Source organism: Bactrocera tryoni, chromosome 1 (genome assembly GCF_016617805.1).
Source record: "Bactrocera tryoni isolate S06 chromosome 1, CSIRO_BtryS06_freeze2, whole genome shotgun sequence".
Taxonomy (NCBI): Eukaryota; Metazoa; Arthropoda; class Insecta; order Diptera; family Tephritidae; genus Bactrocera; species Bactrocera tryoni.
Window position 1 is genome coordinate 3,124,670 of NC_052499.1, and position 16,465 is coordinate 3,141,134.

The 16,465-nt window shown below is 32.8% G+C and overlaps 1 protein-coding gene across 3 annotated transcripts in view; it reads left to right on the forward strand.

Moving 5' to 3' along the window:
* LOC120782866 (diacylglycerol kinase eta) overlaps positions 1 to 8,622 on the forward strand; it is a 70,880-nt gene extending 62,258 nt beyond the window's left edge. For 2 of the 3 annotated variants that reach the window (XM_040115409.1, XM_040115407.1), the window contains 7 exons: positions 23 to 178; positions 437 to 874; positions 1,372 to 2,088; positions 4,643 to 4,880; positions 4,947 to 5,319; positions 5,390 to 6,212; positions 6,328 to 8,622. In XM_040115409.1, the coding sequence (XP_039971343.1) occupies positions 23 to 178; positions 437 to 874; positions 1,372 to 2,088; positions 4,643 to 4,880; positions 4,947 to 5,319; positions 5,390 to 6,212; positions 6,328 to 6,636 (3,054 nt within the window). In that variant the 3' untranslated portion in view covers positions 6,637 to 8,622. The remainder of the gene's footprint in view (positions 1 to 22; positions 179 to 436; positions 875 to 1,371; positions 2,089 to 4,642; positions 4,881 to 4,946; positions 5,320 to 5,389; positions 6,213 to 6,327) is intronic. The other variant, XM_040115406.1, reaches the window with a different exon arrangement.
* Positions 8,623 to 16,465: the final 7,843 nt, after the last annotated feature.

The window sequence follows — 16,465 nt, forward strand, 5'->3', positions numbered from 1 at the left end:
ATTATTTACTTTTGTGGTTTAGGAATTATCCTCGTCGGATGAGTTACCAGGTGGCGAGGCTAGCGATGTGCTATCAGCCATTGGTGATGAGGAGTGCAGCGTAGCCTCCGAGATATTTGACAGGCAACAAGAAGGTCAAGATCTAGACCGCCCACTGCAGTTAGGAGACATAATACAGGTACTTTGTAATTAACACTAGGTTATATGAAGACATGACTATAACACATAAGAAATATTGGCACGAAAGGAATAAATTCGAAAATTAGTCCATATACTATTGACGCTTTCTTTAAAAATACTTTCAACCAATAATGTTGTGCCAAAAAATTTTTTTTTTTCAAAGTCTTATAAAATATAGTATTAGAATAGCTTATTTTTCAATTAGCAGAAATTCTAATAAAATAATGGAACCATTCAATTTTTATCTTAACTGCAGAACCTCGATGCAAACTCTTTCACACACATCGACTCGCCAGAAACGAGCGATGAAACGGAAGTCGTGCCAGGCGAATCGTTTATGGATGATATTAGTTCGGTACTGGGCCATGACATAGCATGCGCCTTGCAAGACAATACCATAACCGACGATACACCAACCCTTTGCTCGGACAATCAACCGCCGCCACTAAAATCTATACGCAAGAAATCGCTCAGCATGGGTGGACAACGCAGCATACGCCGGAACTCATCACCGCCACGGCACGCACAATTGGCACGCATGGACAGCGATGAGAATCCGCAACAATTCGGTTTCGAGAATATCGTTTTCGAAATCGACAATCGCTGCGATGATCAGAAGATTCGTGAGCCGCCAAGGTACTGCAGTTTGGCACAGTTTGTCGAGGGTAATGACATAGCGCGCCAAAGCTTCAAGGTGAGTTTGTTTTCGCACTTTGCCACAACATACGTACATATGTATGTCTGTGTGTAGCGTACGCAAAGTTGACGGCTTATATTAGAAAGTTAGGTGCAAGTGCACTCGTACGTTGTTGTTGTTGTTGTTGATGTTGACGGTGTATGTGTATAAATGCTAAAACCACAACTTTGCTGCTCTTTCGTTTTTTCATATTTATTTTAATGCTGCCTTTTCATAAACTACATCTGTATATACATATATATATGTATATGTATATATCGGTATATATATATACTTGTGCTTTGTCCGCAAAACCCAACCTAACACCCGTCCCATATTCACTACAACTACATATATATGATGAATTGCTTGCATTTTTCGTGATAACGACCACCTTCGTATGCCAAACATCTCCCACGGATTTTCCGGCAAATTCATTCGAAACGTATGCGCACTCATTAACCGCTCTTTTAATTTGGCCATACGTTTGGATAATAAACCTTGACTCCTCAAAGCGCCCGAAAAAGCGTTCGTCCGTACGCAAACCTAAATCCTCCATACTTATCTCGCAACAACAACTCTCAATTGATGCATCTACCACAACAACTTCCGCAACACACGCGAACGGCCAACAGACTGAGGATGAATTGACCACAAAAATGGCTATTAAGATTGAGGTATGCGACATCGAGACCTATGCACACATGGATAGTGGGGAGAACTTGGAAACGCCGTCAATGCCTTATGCCCAAAGCCAGCCGAATGTAGCCACAATGCCCCACAGCACATTGAACAACCAATCAACAATAACAACAGCAACAACGCTTGGCTCAGCATTGAGCTCATCGCCGAAAAAATACGGACACGGACAAGATGTAAAGCGCATTACTTTTGATGAGTCGTGTAAGAAAGAATCCTTTGATGATGTAAATCCAAACTATCCGCAGATAAGTGTAGTTGTGCGCCCACCAACCCCATTACGTGGAGACGCTATCAAACCGATGAATGCAGCGTCGGCAGCCAGCCTACTGTCGGCCCGTATGCTGCCGATGGAGTTGAGGCGACACTCAAGTCATGCAACAACCAGTCTAGCGGTGCGAGAGCATGCCGAGAAGGATCGTCGACATTCGGGCTTCAATCCAAATTTGTTAAGTTTAGATCCGGAGCATACGAAATTCTTAAGCTCGTCACCAGCAGCAAGTCGACGCATCAGCTGTGGCAGTCTCTTCAAGGTAAGTTCTGTTAGCGTTTATTCTCTTCTGATCATATGATTACACATAAATGGCGAGGGAGAGTGAAAGAGAGGGAGAAAATGACATAAAACGAGAGGAAACTGCAGGAGAAGTTTTATGTCGAAGGTCAGTGCAGTAGTTAGCAAGTTTTACTTATGTATGTATTTTATATGAATTATCTAATAATATTAGCCATATTTTGTTAGGCTTTGCTTAGGTTTACACACAATTTTACAAATGATTTCTCTTAATTTACATATATTTCATCAAAATCTACGAAAACAAAAATTAAAAAAAAAATACAAATTTTAGCGAAAAGAATTGGTATGTATTTCAAAATTTCTTATAATATTTTAAATATACATACATACTTACATGCATACATACATATGTATTTGGAAACGCATATGCTGTAACTCTCTATCAAAACGCTGCTTAAGTCCCAAATCTTAAGTTTTTCCCATTAAATTAATCACACAACAACAATTTTATTTACACACTGTTATACTTATTAAGCACACAAAAGGTTCTCCAAAGTATAAACACCATAATCTTAACTCTCATCATCACATTAACCTTTAATTTTAAATATATATTCGTACAAACATACATACATATGTGGTTATGTGGTTATAGAAGAAGCATTCAAAGAAATGCCTCTCAGAGCGCGCGTACGGATTGTTGGGTTTGCGTTTCTTTGTGGTTGCCGAGCCGGATATACGTTTGGCCACTTTGGCTCTGATAAGACCACTTATACCGTTGGTAAGCATTCCAGACTCAACCTGCTAATAAATCCTTAAGACCAGTTTATATCCCCATCAATCCAAATGCTTATGGAACCCTGTTTGGAAGTGTGATTTTCCTGTTTTTGTGTCGACTGTTGCTGTGAAAGTGTGCTCCTCTTATTATATGGTGGAACCCATGAGATCTAAAAATATTTTTTAATGTTATCGTATATTCATGTGTTCTGGTAAATAGGAGTGATTAAACAATACATTGGGAACTCTAAATCCAGAGCAAGAGCAACGCAATGAACCATCAGTGATTTAGCAAATTCCTAAACCAATTTGGTCTAATGTTTTGAAGTTTTTCGAAAGTTTATATATTGTTAGCACAAAGAGCTTATTCATGTTTTGAATAAGTACTAGTAATAAATATAATTTTTGAAAATTGTAATTTATCCCGTTCATTTTTGGACTTTTAATATCTATTGTTCGCTATGCAGAACTATTTTCAAATAATAATTTGGTGGCCATTCAATAGTATTTTCTAATACAATTCAAGATATTTCTATTCAGTTCTTAAAAGGCTTCCTTTTCATTCGTCATAAATTAATCGTTTAGGCTTGGATTTGGTCATAGTCATTCTTATGATAAAATCTACACCGCTGACACCTTCGTATATTGACGATATTGGCTAATTTTGGTTCGATGCCGAATGTTCCGAAAATACCACTCTGGTAGTAAGATCGTTTCGTATAGATTTTGGTATCTTAATAAGAACTCGACTCATGGAGAAAAATCGAGCATTCATCTTAATAGATTGCGCACATTTGCAAATTCTTACAGAGTCTCGCTCCAACTTGAATTGTAAAGAGATTTGTAAAGAGCTTATCGAGTCGAGTCGAGTCGGTAAAATTCCTTTCAATCATTGTGCAATTGACAATAATTAGCTTAAGTAGATCTAAGTTGACCGTGTTTATTTCGTTTATAGTCGTTCGTGAACTATATCTAAGAGAATTCAACTGATGTAATGTCGACTTTTTAAAACAATTCTGAAGATACAGCAACATATATTGTTATTTAACAAGGGAGTGTTACGTAAATATGCGCAGTTAAGGTCCTCGAGATGATAACACTTTAAGCAAAGTTGATAAACCTCTTTTTCAAATTTTTTAGCTTGTATATTAATTTTTGCTATTATTTAACTACATCTTCCTAACACTGAGTCAGGAAAAGTCAGAAGAAATATTAATAAATATGTTATAACAACGATCCCTCTCATAGAAACGCAACGACCTGTGTAAAAAGGAACCAACGCTGCTAACGAAATAAAAATTTATAATTTTTCTAATTCAATTAAATATTTTATTGCTTTACAGTTATTTTACTTGTTTGCCAAATGAGTTTGTAATTGCTTTGTAAATTCGTTTCTAGATATAATCTCCACTTAAACCCTAAGTGCTCTATAAAACTGTCCTAAAGATAACTATTTACATTCTTCCAAAGCTTATTGTCTAGTCTACGCTCAACTTTCTTCGTTCGTTTGTCCTTCGAAATATCATTATTTCCGCTGCCATTGCTTCTCTCTGTACATAAAATATTGTGTTTGTTTCGTTTAAGGATTAATTTCCACACTTCGTTTACTTTTAGTTAGAACAACATAACTAAACTGTATACAATTTGTCCACTCTACCACACACTTACTGAACTTTCAAGCATTCTCCTTCACTTACTAGTAGTTAGTGCAATACTATCTGATACTTTCCACACTACTTAACGGTTTTTTTTCCTGTTAACGCCACTGAGATTACATATATACACTCTCTTTGCAGCCAAATGAGGCGTTACCAAATCTGCAGACACTTAAAGGCTCCAAGTCCAGTCTTTTTATGGGTTCGGCATTATTTGGATTCGATCATTTTGGCGGTGGCAGTGGTGGCGGTAATCCAGGTGGTGACAAAGAACGTGACGATAAGAGCAAAAAAGATAAGGAGCGGCTACTTGGCGCTGAAGATGGCGCTAGGAAAATGCCGATAATTAATCCACTTGTACGCCTACCAAATTGGCCAAGTGAGTACAACTAAGCGGTCTATCCCTAATATATTATTAATTACATACTTACTTCTTACCATCTAGCCTTAGCCAATAGTTCCGGGTTCATCTCCAAATGCTTGCTAGCAAATGCAGATACGCTCTGCGCTGCTGTTAGTCCACTAATGGATCCCGATGAAACCCTGCTGGCAGGCTATCATGAGAAATGCGTTATGAACAATTACTTTGGTATTGGCATAGATGCCAAGATCTCGCTCGATTTCCATAACAAACGGGAAGAGCACCCCGAGAAGTGTCGCTCGCGTGCCAAAAACTATATGTGGTACGGTGTGTTGGGTTCGAAGCAGCTATTGCAGAAAACATGTAAAAATCTCGAGCAACGAGTGCAGTTGGAATGTGATGGGCAGCGTATACCGCTGCCATCCCTGCAGGGCATTGTCATATTGAACATACCCAGGTGAGTAACAACAAATATAACACTCTAATTATTGATAATTTGATCTATAAATATTCAATTCATACTACAGCTTTATGGGCGGCACGAATTTCTGGGGCTCCAGTAAGAAGGACGATATCTTCCTTTTGCCCAGCTTTGACGATCGCATACTCGAAGTTGTCGCCGTGTTTGGTTCGGTGCAAATGGCCGCCTCGCGTCTCATAAACTTACAGCATCATCGCATAGCCCAATGCCAGAGTGTGCAAATAAATATTTTGGGCGATGAAGAGATACCCATACAAGTTGATGGCGAAGCTTGGCTACAACCACCCGGCATGATTCGTATACTACACAAGAATCGCGTACAAATGCTTTGTCGTAATCGTCATTTGGAAATATCACTGAAATCCTGGCAAGAAAAGCAGCGTCAACATAGCATATCCATACAGCGCGAACAATCATCGACTGCATCCGAGCATGCCATGTCTACGGATGAGGTGCTGTCGGAACGTGAATGCTATGTACTCTTGAACTTCATTGAGGCTGTCAGTTCGCTTGTAAAATGGGTGAAATTCCTTATAATTTCACATCCATCTTTGCAACACGATTTGTATGCTGTGGCTTGTCGCGCCGCCGAAGTACTCGAATCCATACATCCGGATGGCAAATTACTTGAGGGGCCCACACTACGCACCAAACTTGTGGAGGTTATCGAGTCGGCGCGTCAATTGTACGAGGACTCCTGCAATTTATTACGGGATCGTGCACATAGCTTAATATTGAGAGAGGATCTCGAGTCGAAGTTGAGCGCTGCCTTGGCCAATATCGAAATGGAGCTGAAAAAGTGTTCGGTTCAGAAGAGTTTTGATGGGAAATTGCGCGCTTACTTCAACGCTTTGGCGCCAAATGAAGAGGTAAGTCCGTTTCTGTTTATTTCAAGCTGTGAAATACCTATGATCTAAGATCTACATGGGTGATGCAATATTTGGGTAAACTTTAACGTGAACTTTGTTTATTCTCCTCATTTAGGGTGATGGCCGTCGCAAATCGCGCCACTTCTGGGTGCGTCTGCGCTCTGGTTCCACCGTGGGACAGACACAACTGAAGCCACCACTAACGACAACACGCGAAGCTGCCAGCAATTGGAGTGTCGACGAAGTGGTCACTTGGCTAGAAACAATGCAGCTCTCCGAATATGTGGAGAGCTTCATGAAGAACGATATACGCGGCAAAGAGCTACTAACACTAGGCAGAAGAGATCTCAAAGATTTGGGTGTAGTTAAAGTGGGGCACGTCAAACGCATATTGCAAGCAATCAAGGATATGAACGAGAACTAAAAGGCGGGCGCTTGTGTGTAGTAACAAATTAGTGCTTGTGGTATAACGGTACTTACTTGGAATAAAATGAAAGCACATCTTAAAGTTGTTAAGGCGAAAAACAAAGGTATAAGTGAACTTTTTGACGACGAGCAAAAATGCATAAAACAATCATCTAGTAATAAATTAAATAGACTATAAGGCAGATTGACAAGTAGAAAGCTATTAATAAGTTACAAATACTTATTAAATGGTGTTTTTTTTTTTTTTGTAATGGAGAAGTTCGCATGCTAATCAAATGCATTACTAAAACAAAAATAAAAGTAATTTTAATTAAAATTTTTTAAACAACTAAAATGTTGCTTAAAAACATATAAACGAAGTAGTCAAATGCAGTGGTAAATGTGCACCTTGAGTAATTACAATATTATAAATTAAAAAAAAAATAACTCAATTAAATACAAAAACAAAAATATTTTACACTTATCAAAAATTTAAACTTATTTATTATAATTGCTATAAACGAATTTAAATGTAGTTACAAAATGTATTATTGGTCAATGTACCTCAGGAGTTTTTTGGGTGCAACTATAAAGTAAAAATTTTTATGAAAAATTTAAGAAGATTTAAATTCACACACAAACTGAACACAGCAATGTAACAAACATTTCTTTACGCTTTTAACATTTAGGTAGACAAAATTACAACTTCGAAATTTATCAGAGAAGCGAACCTTCGAGCAAAATTAAAAATTGAATTCTAAATTTATAAGCAATTTAAAGTCTAACTATCGTTAATATTTAACAGTAATATCATTATAATTCTATAAATTGTAGCTCCACTCTCACACCCGACACACCCACTACTGTATATATACAAATATTATGTGTTAAGCGTAAATTAATGTAATAAGTATAAATTTTATAATTTTGTAATCCACAAAGCGTTTTAAATGTGTAACAAAATGTTTAGAAATCAGTAAATTACCGTAAAATCTCAATTACTCTGTAAGGCAAAGGCAATTAGCTATCAGGTGTACTTTCCAACGGCACATAGGAGAAGTCCAATATTTTTCTGGAGCAGTTATTTGCAGTTAACTGAATTCTATGTTAAACATAACTGTAAAAGAAATATTAAAATAATTGTTAGCTTTCAATTATTTTAGTTGAGGCGGGACCAACACTTTACTAACAGAACAAGTGAGAGAAGAACTGAGTAAAACGCAGTTGAACGGAAACCACTATTTTTGTGCCTAACATTATTTCAACAATAAAGCAGGTTTGAAACAGTTTTCGAATAGTAAATGGTTATCAAAGCCGGTTGACCAGCTCGCGCCGCAGTTATTCATTTCCTGCATTTGTTTCGAAAGAAAAATTTATATTTCATTCAAAAAAAGGTCCCTTTATAAAATTATGATTAAGATGAGTTATGAACTTAAACCCAACTTTAAAGTTTTTGTTACCAAAAGTTAATTCCGATAAAATGTTTTATCTTAGGTTTAGGTATACAACCTTGCATTATCTACGATTTACATGATTACATATAGTTTAAAGGTAAATTTAGCTGCATATTTAAGCACTTACATTAACGGTAACCTATAAATTAGTATAAACGCATATGTAGACTTATGTATATGCATAAGTCAATTAATATTAAGTCTTAAAAAAAAACCGAAACCCGACGAAAGTATTAAATATTTTATAATTATTAAATATAGACACATTTTATTTATAAGAAAACAAATAAAACATTTTTGAAATTTTTCCTCGTACGTCTCCTATTGGGGAAGATTTTGAAAATGCCTTAAGAGTAACTATAAATGGAAAACTTAAACAAAACGAAGTAAATTTAACTGTAAACAAACCTTTTGAGTATGTCTTATTTTTTCGCTGAGAAAAAAAGTATGAGCCCAGATATACTCAAGATGTTTTAGAAAAAATTAAAACTCAATGATGACATAAACACATTGTCTTAATTTAATGGTCAAAAAAACTAAAGTTTTACAAATAATTTAATAATTAAAATAATACAAATTTAAACTTTTTTCATCTTTTAACAGTAAAATATATTTTTGTATTATTTATGTTTACGTACCATTTTATTTTAATTGATACTAATTTTTTTGGTTATAACTTAAGGCAGCGTACAAAAGTCGGTTGTAGGGCTTTTGTTACAAAAAATTTGTTAGACTTGTTAGATTTGTGTTATATCATCTTTTAGAAGTGTTAATTACGTACCATTGAAAAATGTGCTGTCACAAAACATGGAAATTCAAACGATTTACGCTTAAAACGAGGACATGAAACATTTTACTAAAAAAACATTTAGACAAAATTTGTATTGATACGTAAGCTCATTAAATTTAAGAACTAGAGTAAACAATGTAACCTTAAAAGATATTAAAACAAACATTTGAAGGTATAATTTCACAATTCAATTAATGGTAAACAATTTGATAAAAACTAAAAACGAAATTTAGAGAAAGAAATTTATTCAATAAGAAATCGCTTAAAATGAAACTCTAAAAATATACAAATCTAACTAATAAATATATTCCCCTTAATTATATGTACTTAAAATAAATACTCTAAATAATTCGACGAACTAAAGGAAAATTTAAGTTAGAAAAAAAAAAAACATTGTAAGTTGTGGCCGTAGGTTATTACTAATTTTTTATATAAAGCCAAAAGCACTCTAAAAGGCAAATGGCGTTAGAACGCAATATTCAGTAGATGTTGACAAAGTTACGATAGATTAAGTATATGCGAATACAATTCACTGAATTTGAGGTTATAAATTCAGTTAAGCTTATTTCGGTTAAACAAAGAAGTCAATTTTACTGCCGTTTATACTTTTCACAACTCATATGTATCTCAGACACTAATAACCTATGCTATATAGTTTTTTCTGTGGCATGCCTTTAAAAGAAAACTTCATATTTCCGGAAGCATTTTTGTTTATACTATCAACATTTTCCTATTAGAGTACATACAGTTGCAAGTTATTTTTTATAAAAGGTAAGTTTTTCGAAAAGAGGACAATGTTGCAGCCTCAAAGACGTTGCAAAGTCTCCTTTTTTTTACAAAAGTAACAACTTTTTGACATTTTCGAAAATTAAATTCTCTTTCAGTTAAAGTATTATAAATTGTCGAAATTCTTAGAAAACTTTCAAAAATCTTCTAGAGCTAAAATCTAGTGTTCCTTATATAATACACACAAGAATATTAAATTTCTTCCATAAAAATCCATCAATTGGCATTGAACAGTCATGTTAAATATGCAACTGTTAACCACAACTAAACGAGTGAACACTTTCCATACAGACTTTGTTTCATAGGAATTGTTCGCTTTAGGAACAAATCATTTCAGCAAGTTTATTAATTTTGCAAACCTAATTTTTGAATAAAAGTTACGCTATGAGAATTTCTGCAACATAAAATGGCTTCTATAAAAATGTTTGAATGTTTTTATTTAATATAGAATAATATAGAAAAACTTTGAAGTTATTGTTCTAATGTCTTCTTTTTGATTATTTCTTATTTTATTTTATTATTACATTTTTTTTTTGATTATGATTTATTGTTGCCATGATTTTTTTATAACATACCCGAAATGCATTAAATCACATATCAAGTAACATTCACATTATTGAATTACCAATAATATAATTTTTCATGCGTCTATATTTGTTCATATTTATATATAGTTACTATCACAATTATTAGGAAGACAAGATATACTAACATTCCACTTAAGTCCTGTGTTCGAAAAACCAAAAGTATTTGTTACACCTTTAAAGACTGCTAAATTCAGTAAAATCTGTGATATTTTTGCAGTCTCTATTTTTAAATTACGCAAATAATTACAAAAAATTTAGAGCGAGAAAAGTAAAATAATAACAAATTCGCTGGTAATGAAGGCTGGAGTGATCACAAGCAAAGTGAATGAGCTAAAGCTTATAAATGCTTTTAAGTTTTGGCATCTAATAAGAAACAGAGCTAAAGGAATTTGGCAACAAATTAAATAAAATAAATGCAGAAAACGTATTTGTGTTTTCATGCATTTACAATAATGTATGTTGTCGTGTGTTGTTGTATTCTAAATGTGTTTCTAAAAAAATGCTCATATGTTTTCAATATCATAAAGAGGCACTCCCATAAGCCTCTCCTCGCTATGAAACAATTTTGAGCGCCAACAATTATTTGAATACTTTCTGAAACCACATTTCTTTTGAAGTACAATCAACAAGAAAAAAATTAATAAAAGTTAGTTATTAAGTAACAATAAAAATATATATAAATAAACGAAAACTAAACGCAAAATCATCAAAGACTACATCTGAACTCTTACTCGCATTGTGGCTGGGAAGCAAGGAGCGATGTAACAGTATGAAAACGCTATACGCTTACAACACATGTACTCGTATTTATATAAGATATGGTACATGCATTTGAACTGTCAGTTACTGTAGACTTAACTATGTTAAGGCATAGATAAATACATATGTAGCTGTGTAATTAATAAATTGATACAATCTGATTGCTATTAGAAAAGATGATCTAAAAGATACTTAGCTATGAAATTGGAATAACGAAACGAAAGGATTTTCACAAACACATACACACTCATTTACATGTTACTTATACATATACACACAATCGTGTAACTTTTCCAGTTACATACATACATATACATATATGTACGAGTATATGTATATTCGCAATCTATATGTTTGTTAATTAAATTAATGCAAAATTTAACAATTTTTTAGCGAAAAAATCAAAGGATAATTAAATAAAAGTTTAAATTTCTAGAAATTAATTTTAATATAATTATAAGTGTATAATTCTACCATTGAACTAAGTACCGCCATGCCAATATTTGCATAAACACATGTTTATATAATTGTTTAAATATATATAGTACACATGTGCATACAAAAACAAAAAATTTGTAACACGTAGAAGTTTATTTTGTAAATGTGCAATATGCAGCAACAAAGCTCACTAGAACCCATATACATACATACATATGTATGTACGTATTCCAAATTTTTTTATAACCACAACTGCTTGGAATAAAAAGAAAGCTTCAGTAACAAAAATTTCAAACTTTAATATTAAAACAAAGAAATGCCTACAATTTTACCACAACGATGATTGCAGCTACAAAATGTTTTGCATACATTCTACAACACAGCAAAAATATTAACCTTTCCTCGCAAAACACCTTCAGTGTAATACACACTTTCGAAACTTTATATTATTGTGCATTGAGCACAGCTGCTGTATTATTTTTCCACCTCTTCCGTTCTCTAGTGGCTTAAAAATCGGTCTAACATAGGTATCTTTCGATTTCTGTATTATTGAAATTAACATATTTTAATTGAAATGTTATTTTTTCCATTAAATGTAAAAATTTTCCCCAAACCAATAATTCCTGTTAATAAATATGCACAATAACATTCCTGTACTCATAAAGACTTCACATTCACAGCACTCAAAAATTGCAGTGCTGTTAACAGTTAACAGGCATGTCAAAAATGTTGTAATATTCACGCAAAGAGAATGCGCTTCTAACAGTGAGAACATGATGCACCCGTTGCATTACAGCTAGGCAATGCTTAACATTACATTGCCTTTCAAGCATCAACACAGAGTATGTACTGTTTGCTTTGTTGAGAGAACCGAAGAAGTCATGTTTGTTTGTGACTTTCGCCTTCGCTGCTATTCAAGCTCACCACTTACATTACTGTAAACGATATCAAACAATGTTAATGCAATAGGTCACTCGTTACTTCGGCGATATCAATCAATCAATAAAAGACCGATGTTGCTTAAAAGTGTTGTAAATTCACGATAACTGTAAAAAATATTTTTTGAAAGATATTCCTAGAAAAGTGAATAACGAAATATGCAACCTAAGACTATGTAATTGCAGTACCTAAGTTCACATGCTCTATAAATTACTTATCCTTACTACTGTAAAGTCTGTAAATAAACTTAATTTTCTTTCCACAGAGCATTTTTATTTCATTTATAATTTTGTGCTAATAAAACGGGCATACAAAAAGCGTCTCAAACATTGAGGATTTCAATAACATTTAACAGCAACAGCAGCTATGTTAAATTGCACATAATATTACTATGCTATGTTAAGGAACACTAAACAAATATACATACATATGTATATGTACATACTAACACAGCATAGCACAATAAACATAAACGAATGTTCAAATACTGCAGAGATGGGTTATTGAGCAAACAAACAGTAATGATTTTCAATAAAGTTTAAACCTCAACTGCAGAAATTTCGTTTTATTAAAAGCTTGTTAGCATATGACCAAGATTGAAGAAGACGTCTAACGTTAGTATTGTAATTTACAGATTTATTAAAATTCTTAAATTATATAATTTTAAATATGCATCGAAGGTTGCAAAGTTTTGAATAATTTTTCTATTGTTGACGATTATGGGAATCTGGAATATAAGATTCAGTTAGAGACACTTCACGGCTGGCTAACCGTAAGTAAATCGACGCCAGAGATCGGAAATAATGAGTAATGCCGAACCGCTGAGTATCTTTCTTCTTTGAAGCAGTCTCGACAAAGTCAGTCATTTCTCGTTCTCAAGCATTAAAAAATAATGTTTAAATAACTTCAAGGCAAATAATGAATCAGTCAATGAGTATATCTGACATATGTATGTATGCATATATTGAGTTAAAGAGAACCCAGCATTCTATGAAAAAGACTGCAATAATGGAATACGGCAGCTCGGTATACTGCAAGCATGCTGTCAATACTCACCGTTCTTAAAAGTAGGCTTTCTTCGAAATTAAACACACCGGTTATATTTTATTTTTAAATGTTTATATGCAGTTTCCATAAATTTTATTATACATAATTTTTTAGTTCGGTTTTTCTTTGTTGTTTGATCGTTCGAATTTTTATGCATGTATTTATTCTCTAATTTTTAGCTATTATTTAGCAATATTTTTATACTCCTGTTTTTGTTTTTTTGTTTTCCATTCTCTGGGAGTTTATGAGAGTTCATATTTATTTTTTGCTACATATTAGTTAAATATCGATGAAGATCGACCGGAGCGAAGCTCTTTTGTTATTTTACAATTCGATAATAACACTTTATCTGCGGCTGTGCGATATTTTGAAATTACTTGTTTATTTTTCATTTTATTAGCTGCTGCAGAGAGTGCCCAACTTGCATTCTCTTGTCTCATCTCAGTAGCTTCTGTTTGCTTAACTACGGCGTTATGCACGTATAAGCCTAGCTTTTGGATGCAAATTTTCGTTTATTATATTTGCCCAATGCTCTTAATATAATTTAGTATTCATGCATTTGTGTAATGTTTTCTAGACAGTTCACAGAGACAGTTCTACATGTACATACATAGACAGTGAGAGGAATAAATAGTTTTCAACTTTGTTTTCAATTTTAGTATGGAGTTTGTGTACATTACGCAAAAGGGTTATGTATGTTAGATTTTAACTTTTTTCTTTTTCATTATTGAAAAATGCTTGCTGTTGAGAATTTTTGAGTTTTTGTTATCTGTGTCACTAAGCAAGTTGTGTTGGCCAATTAAAAGCAAAAATATTTTCACAGAGCTTGTTTTATAGGTTGCTCTTGCTAACAGTTACTTTTCGTTTTTTTTTTTTCAATTCAAGTTTTATAAATTCAAATGCTTTTTCAATGCAGTTATTGTTTACGTAAAAGAATATATCTCTAGATTACTTCAATCTCTACGCATTTAATCTAAGTTACGCTATTATTTATAATTTTAGCTGCCTTCTGCAGTTTTGCTTTGAAATTGTTATGCTTACAAAAATTTTGAGTAAAATTCTGAAACAAGTTGCCTTTTTATTTTGTCGATGAAATTTTTTTGTTTTTAATTTTTATTAATTCTTCTCTGTTTTATTTCTTTGTTTTGCAAAGTTTGACTTTTAAGTTTTGCTAAGTTTTTTCATACACAAACTGCTTAATAGCTTTATGCATATTTTTTGTTTAATGCTTTGAAAATTTTAGTGTCGTTTTTTAAATGTTTATTTATTTTTTATTTACTTGCATTATCTAAAATATTCAAAACATACCAACAAATATATTCAAACTGAAACATTTATTAAAAAATAAGATAACATTTGTAAAACTTTAACAGATTATATTTCTTTAAATGTTTACGTGGGCTCTTGTTTACTTCCAAAAAATATCCCACGCAAAAGGTTGCGACACGGCACTACAAGTATGACTACCCAAAAGTTTTAATCTGAGCAGTCTATTCGATTTTTGGTATAAATGTCCTTACGGTCACCATGCGAAATATTGCACAATATGTAAAAAATAATAGAAAATCTGTGATTTTCCAGCTCAATTTAAAAGAGTGCTCTACTAAAGCCTTTAATATGGAATCGGCTGTTGTATTATTATACGAAAGCTTATATAAGTCAATATGAGTCCGAAATACAGATTTCTCCAACTGACTTTCACAACTATTTAGACAAGCTGCTTTGACGCTTGGTGGAGGAAATCCAGCCGATTGTATGAAAGTTTAAGACTCATTTGTTTCTCGCCTGTTGAAAAGCTATAGATGTAGTATTGTGTATACTATAACTTAAAAGTGGTTGTTCTTTTTGCGATATGCGCCTACTCTTAACATCTTTCACTTTTGCCTCAGTAGTTCACTACAACATATACAATAGAATAGAATTTTAACCAATCTTCTCAGTAATTTTCCCGCACTTGCAATTTATTTAATTTTTTTATATTTATGGCATTTGTTAGTTATTCTATTTTAGATTTTTCTTTTACAGATTTATTTTAGTATTTCTTTAGCTATTAGACTACTATGAGTACCTACATACATTTAGTATATTGTTAGACATTGAACTGCATGCGCATCGGTTTTCAAAGTTATAGGTGATCTCTCGGTTTTGCCTAAGTTACTAATCTATGGATTTACTTATTGGTTTATTTTCTTCATTTTTGTATCCTTGCAGTGAAAAAAATTGATTTTGCTGTCACTAACTAGATTTTAAAACATTGCAAATCTTTATTGTTTTTTTTTCTTACTCTAATATGACTTTTATTGAGAATTTTTATTGTTATTTAGAGATTATGTTTTTTACTATTTTAAATAAATTTGTTGTATTTTCTCAATCCATTTCTCTACTTCTCTATTATCTGCGGATTCACCCATTTTATAGTTTCGTTTTGTCAGCTCTGTGGCAATGAGATTTTCAATATGGTTCCAAACAAATTAATTAAACTAAAAAAGAAGTATGCGCGATATAAGTTTACCCTGTTTATTATGCAAATAAATGCAAGAAATTTGCAGCTTGTAACTATTTAGCAGACTCAGTGCAAAGCCTTCTTAAATATGTTTTTTTTTTACTTATTTTTCAATCGTTCATAAAGTGGTCCAATGTCGTTTCTTACCGCAGAAGGCTCAAATAACTCCGATATAAGTTTTTCAGCTTGAACTATTTATAATACTTGCCAATCAATAATATGTGGTATAAGCATAATTTTTTAGTATATTATATATAGAGAGATTTTATTTCACTTATATTACGGTAAATAATAAGTGGTATTTTAACATGCAAAAATTTTAATAATCTGAAGCAATACGCTTCTTATACTTTAATACTTTGTCAACTGTTTCATGTTGATAACGCTTTTTTTTACATGAAATTCAATTCAGTTTCTTTACACATACCATAAACAACATTGATTCTTTGAAAGAGTTCTCCTAAGATTTTAAGTCAGAAATCATAGAGCATAAATCATAAATTATTGATCATTAATCGTAAATCGTTAATTATAAATAATTATAA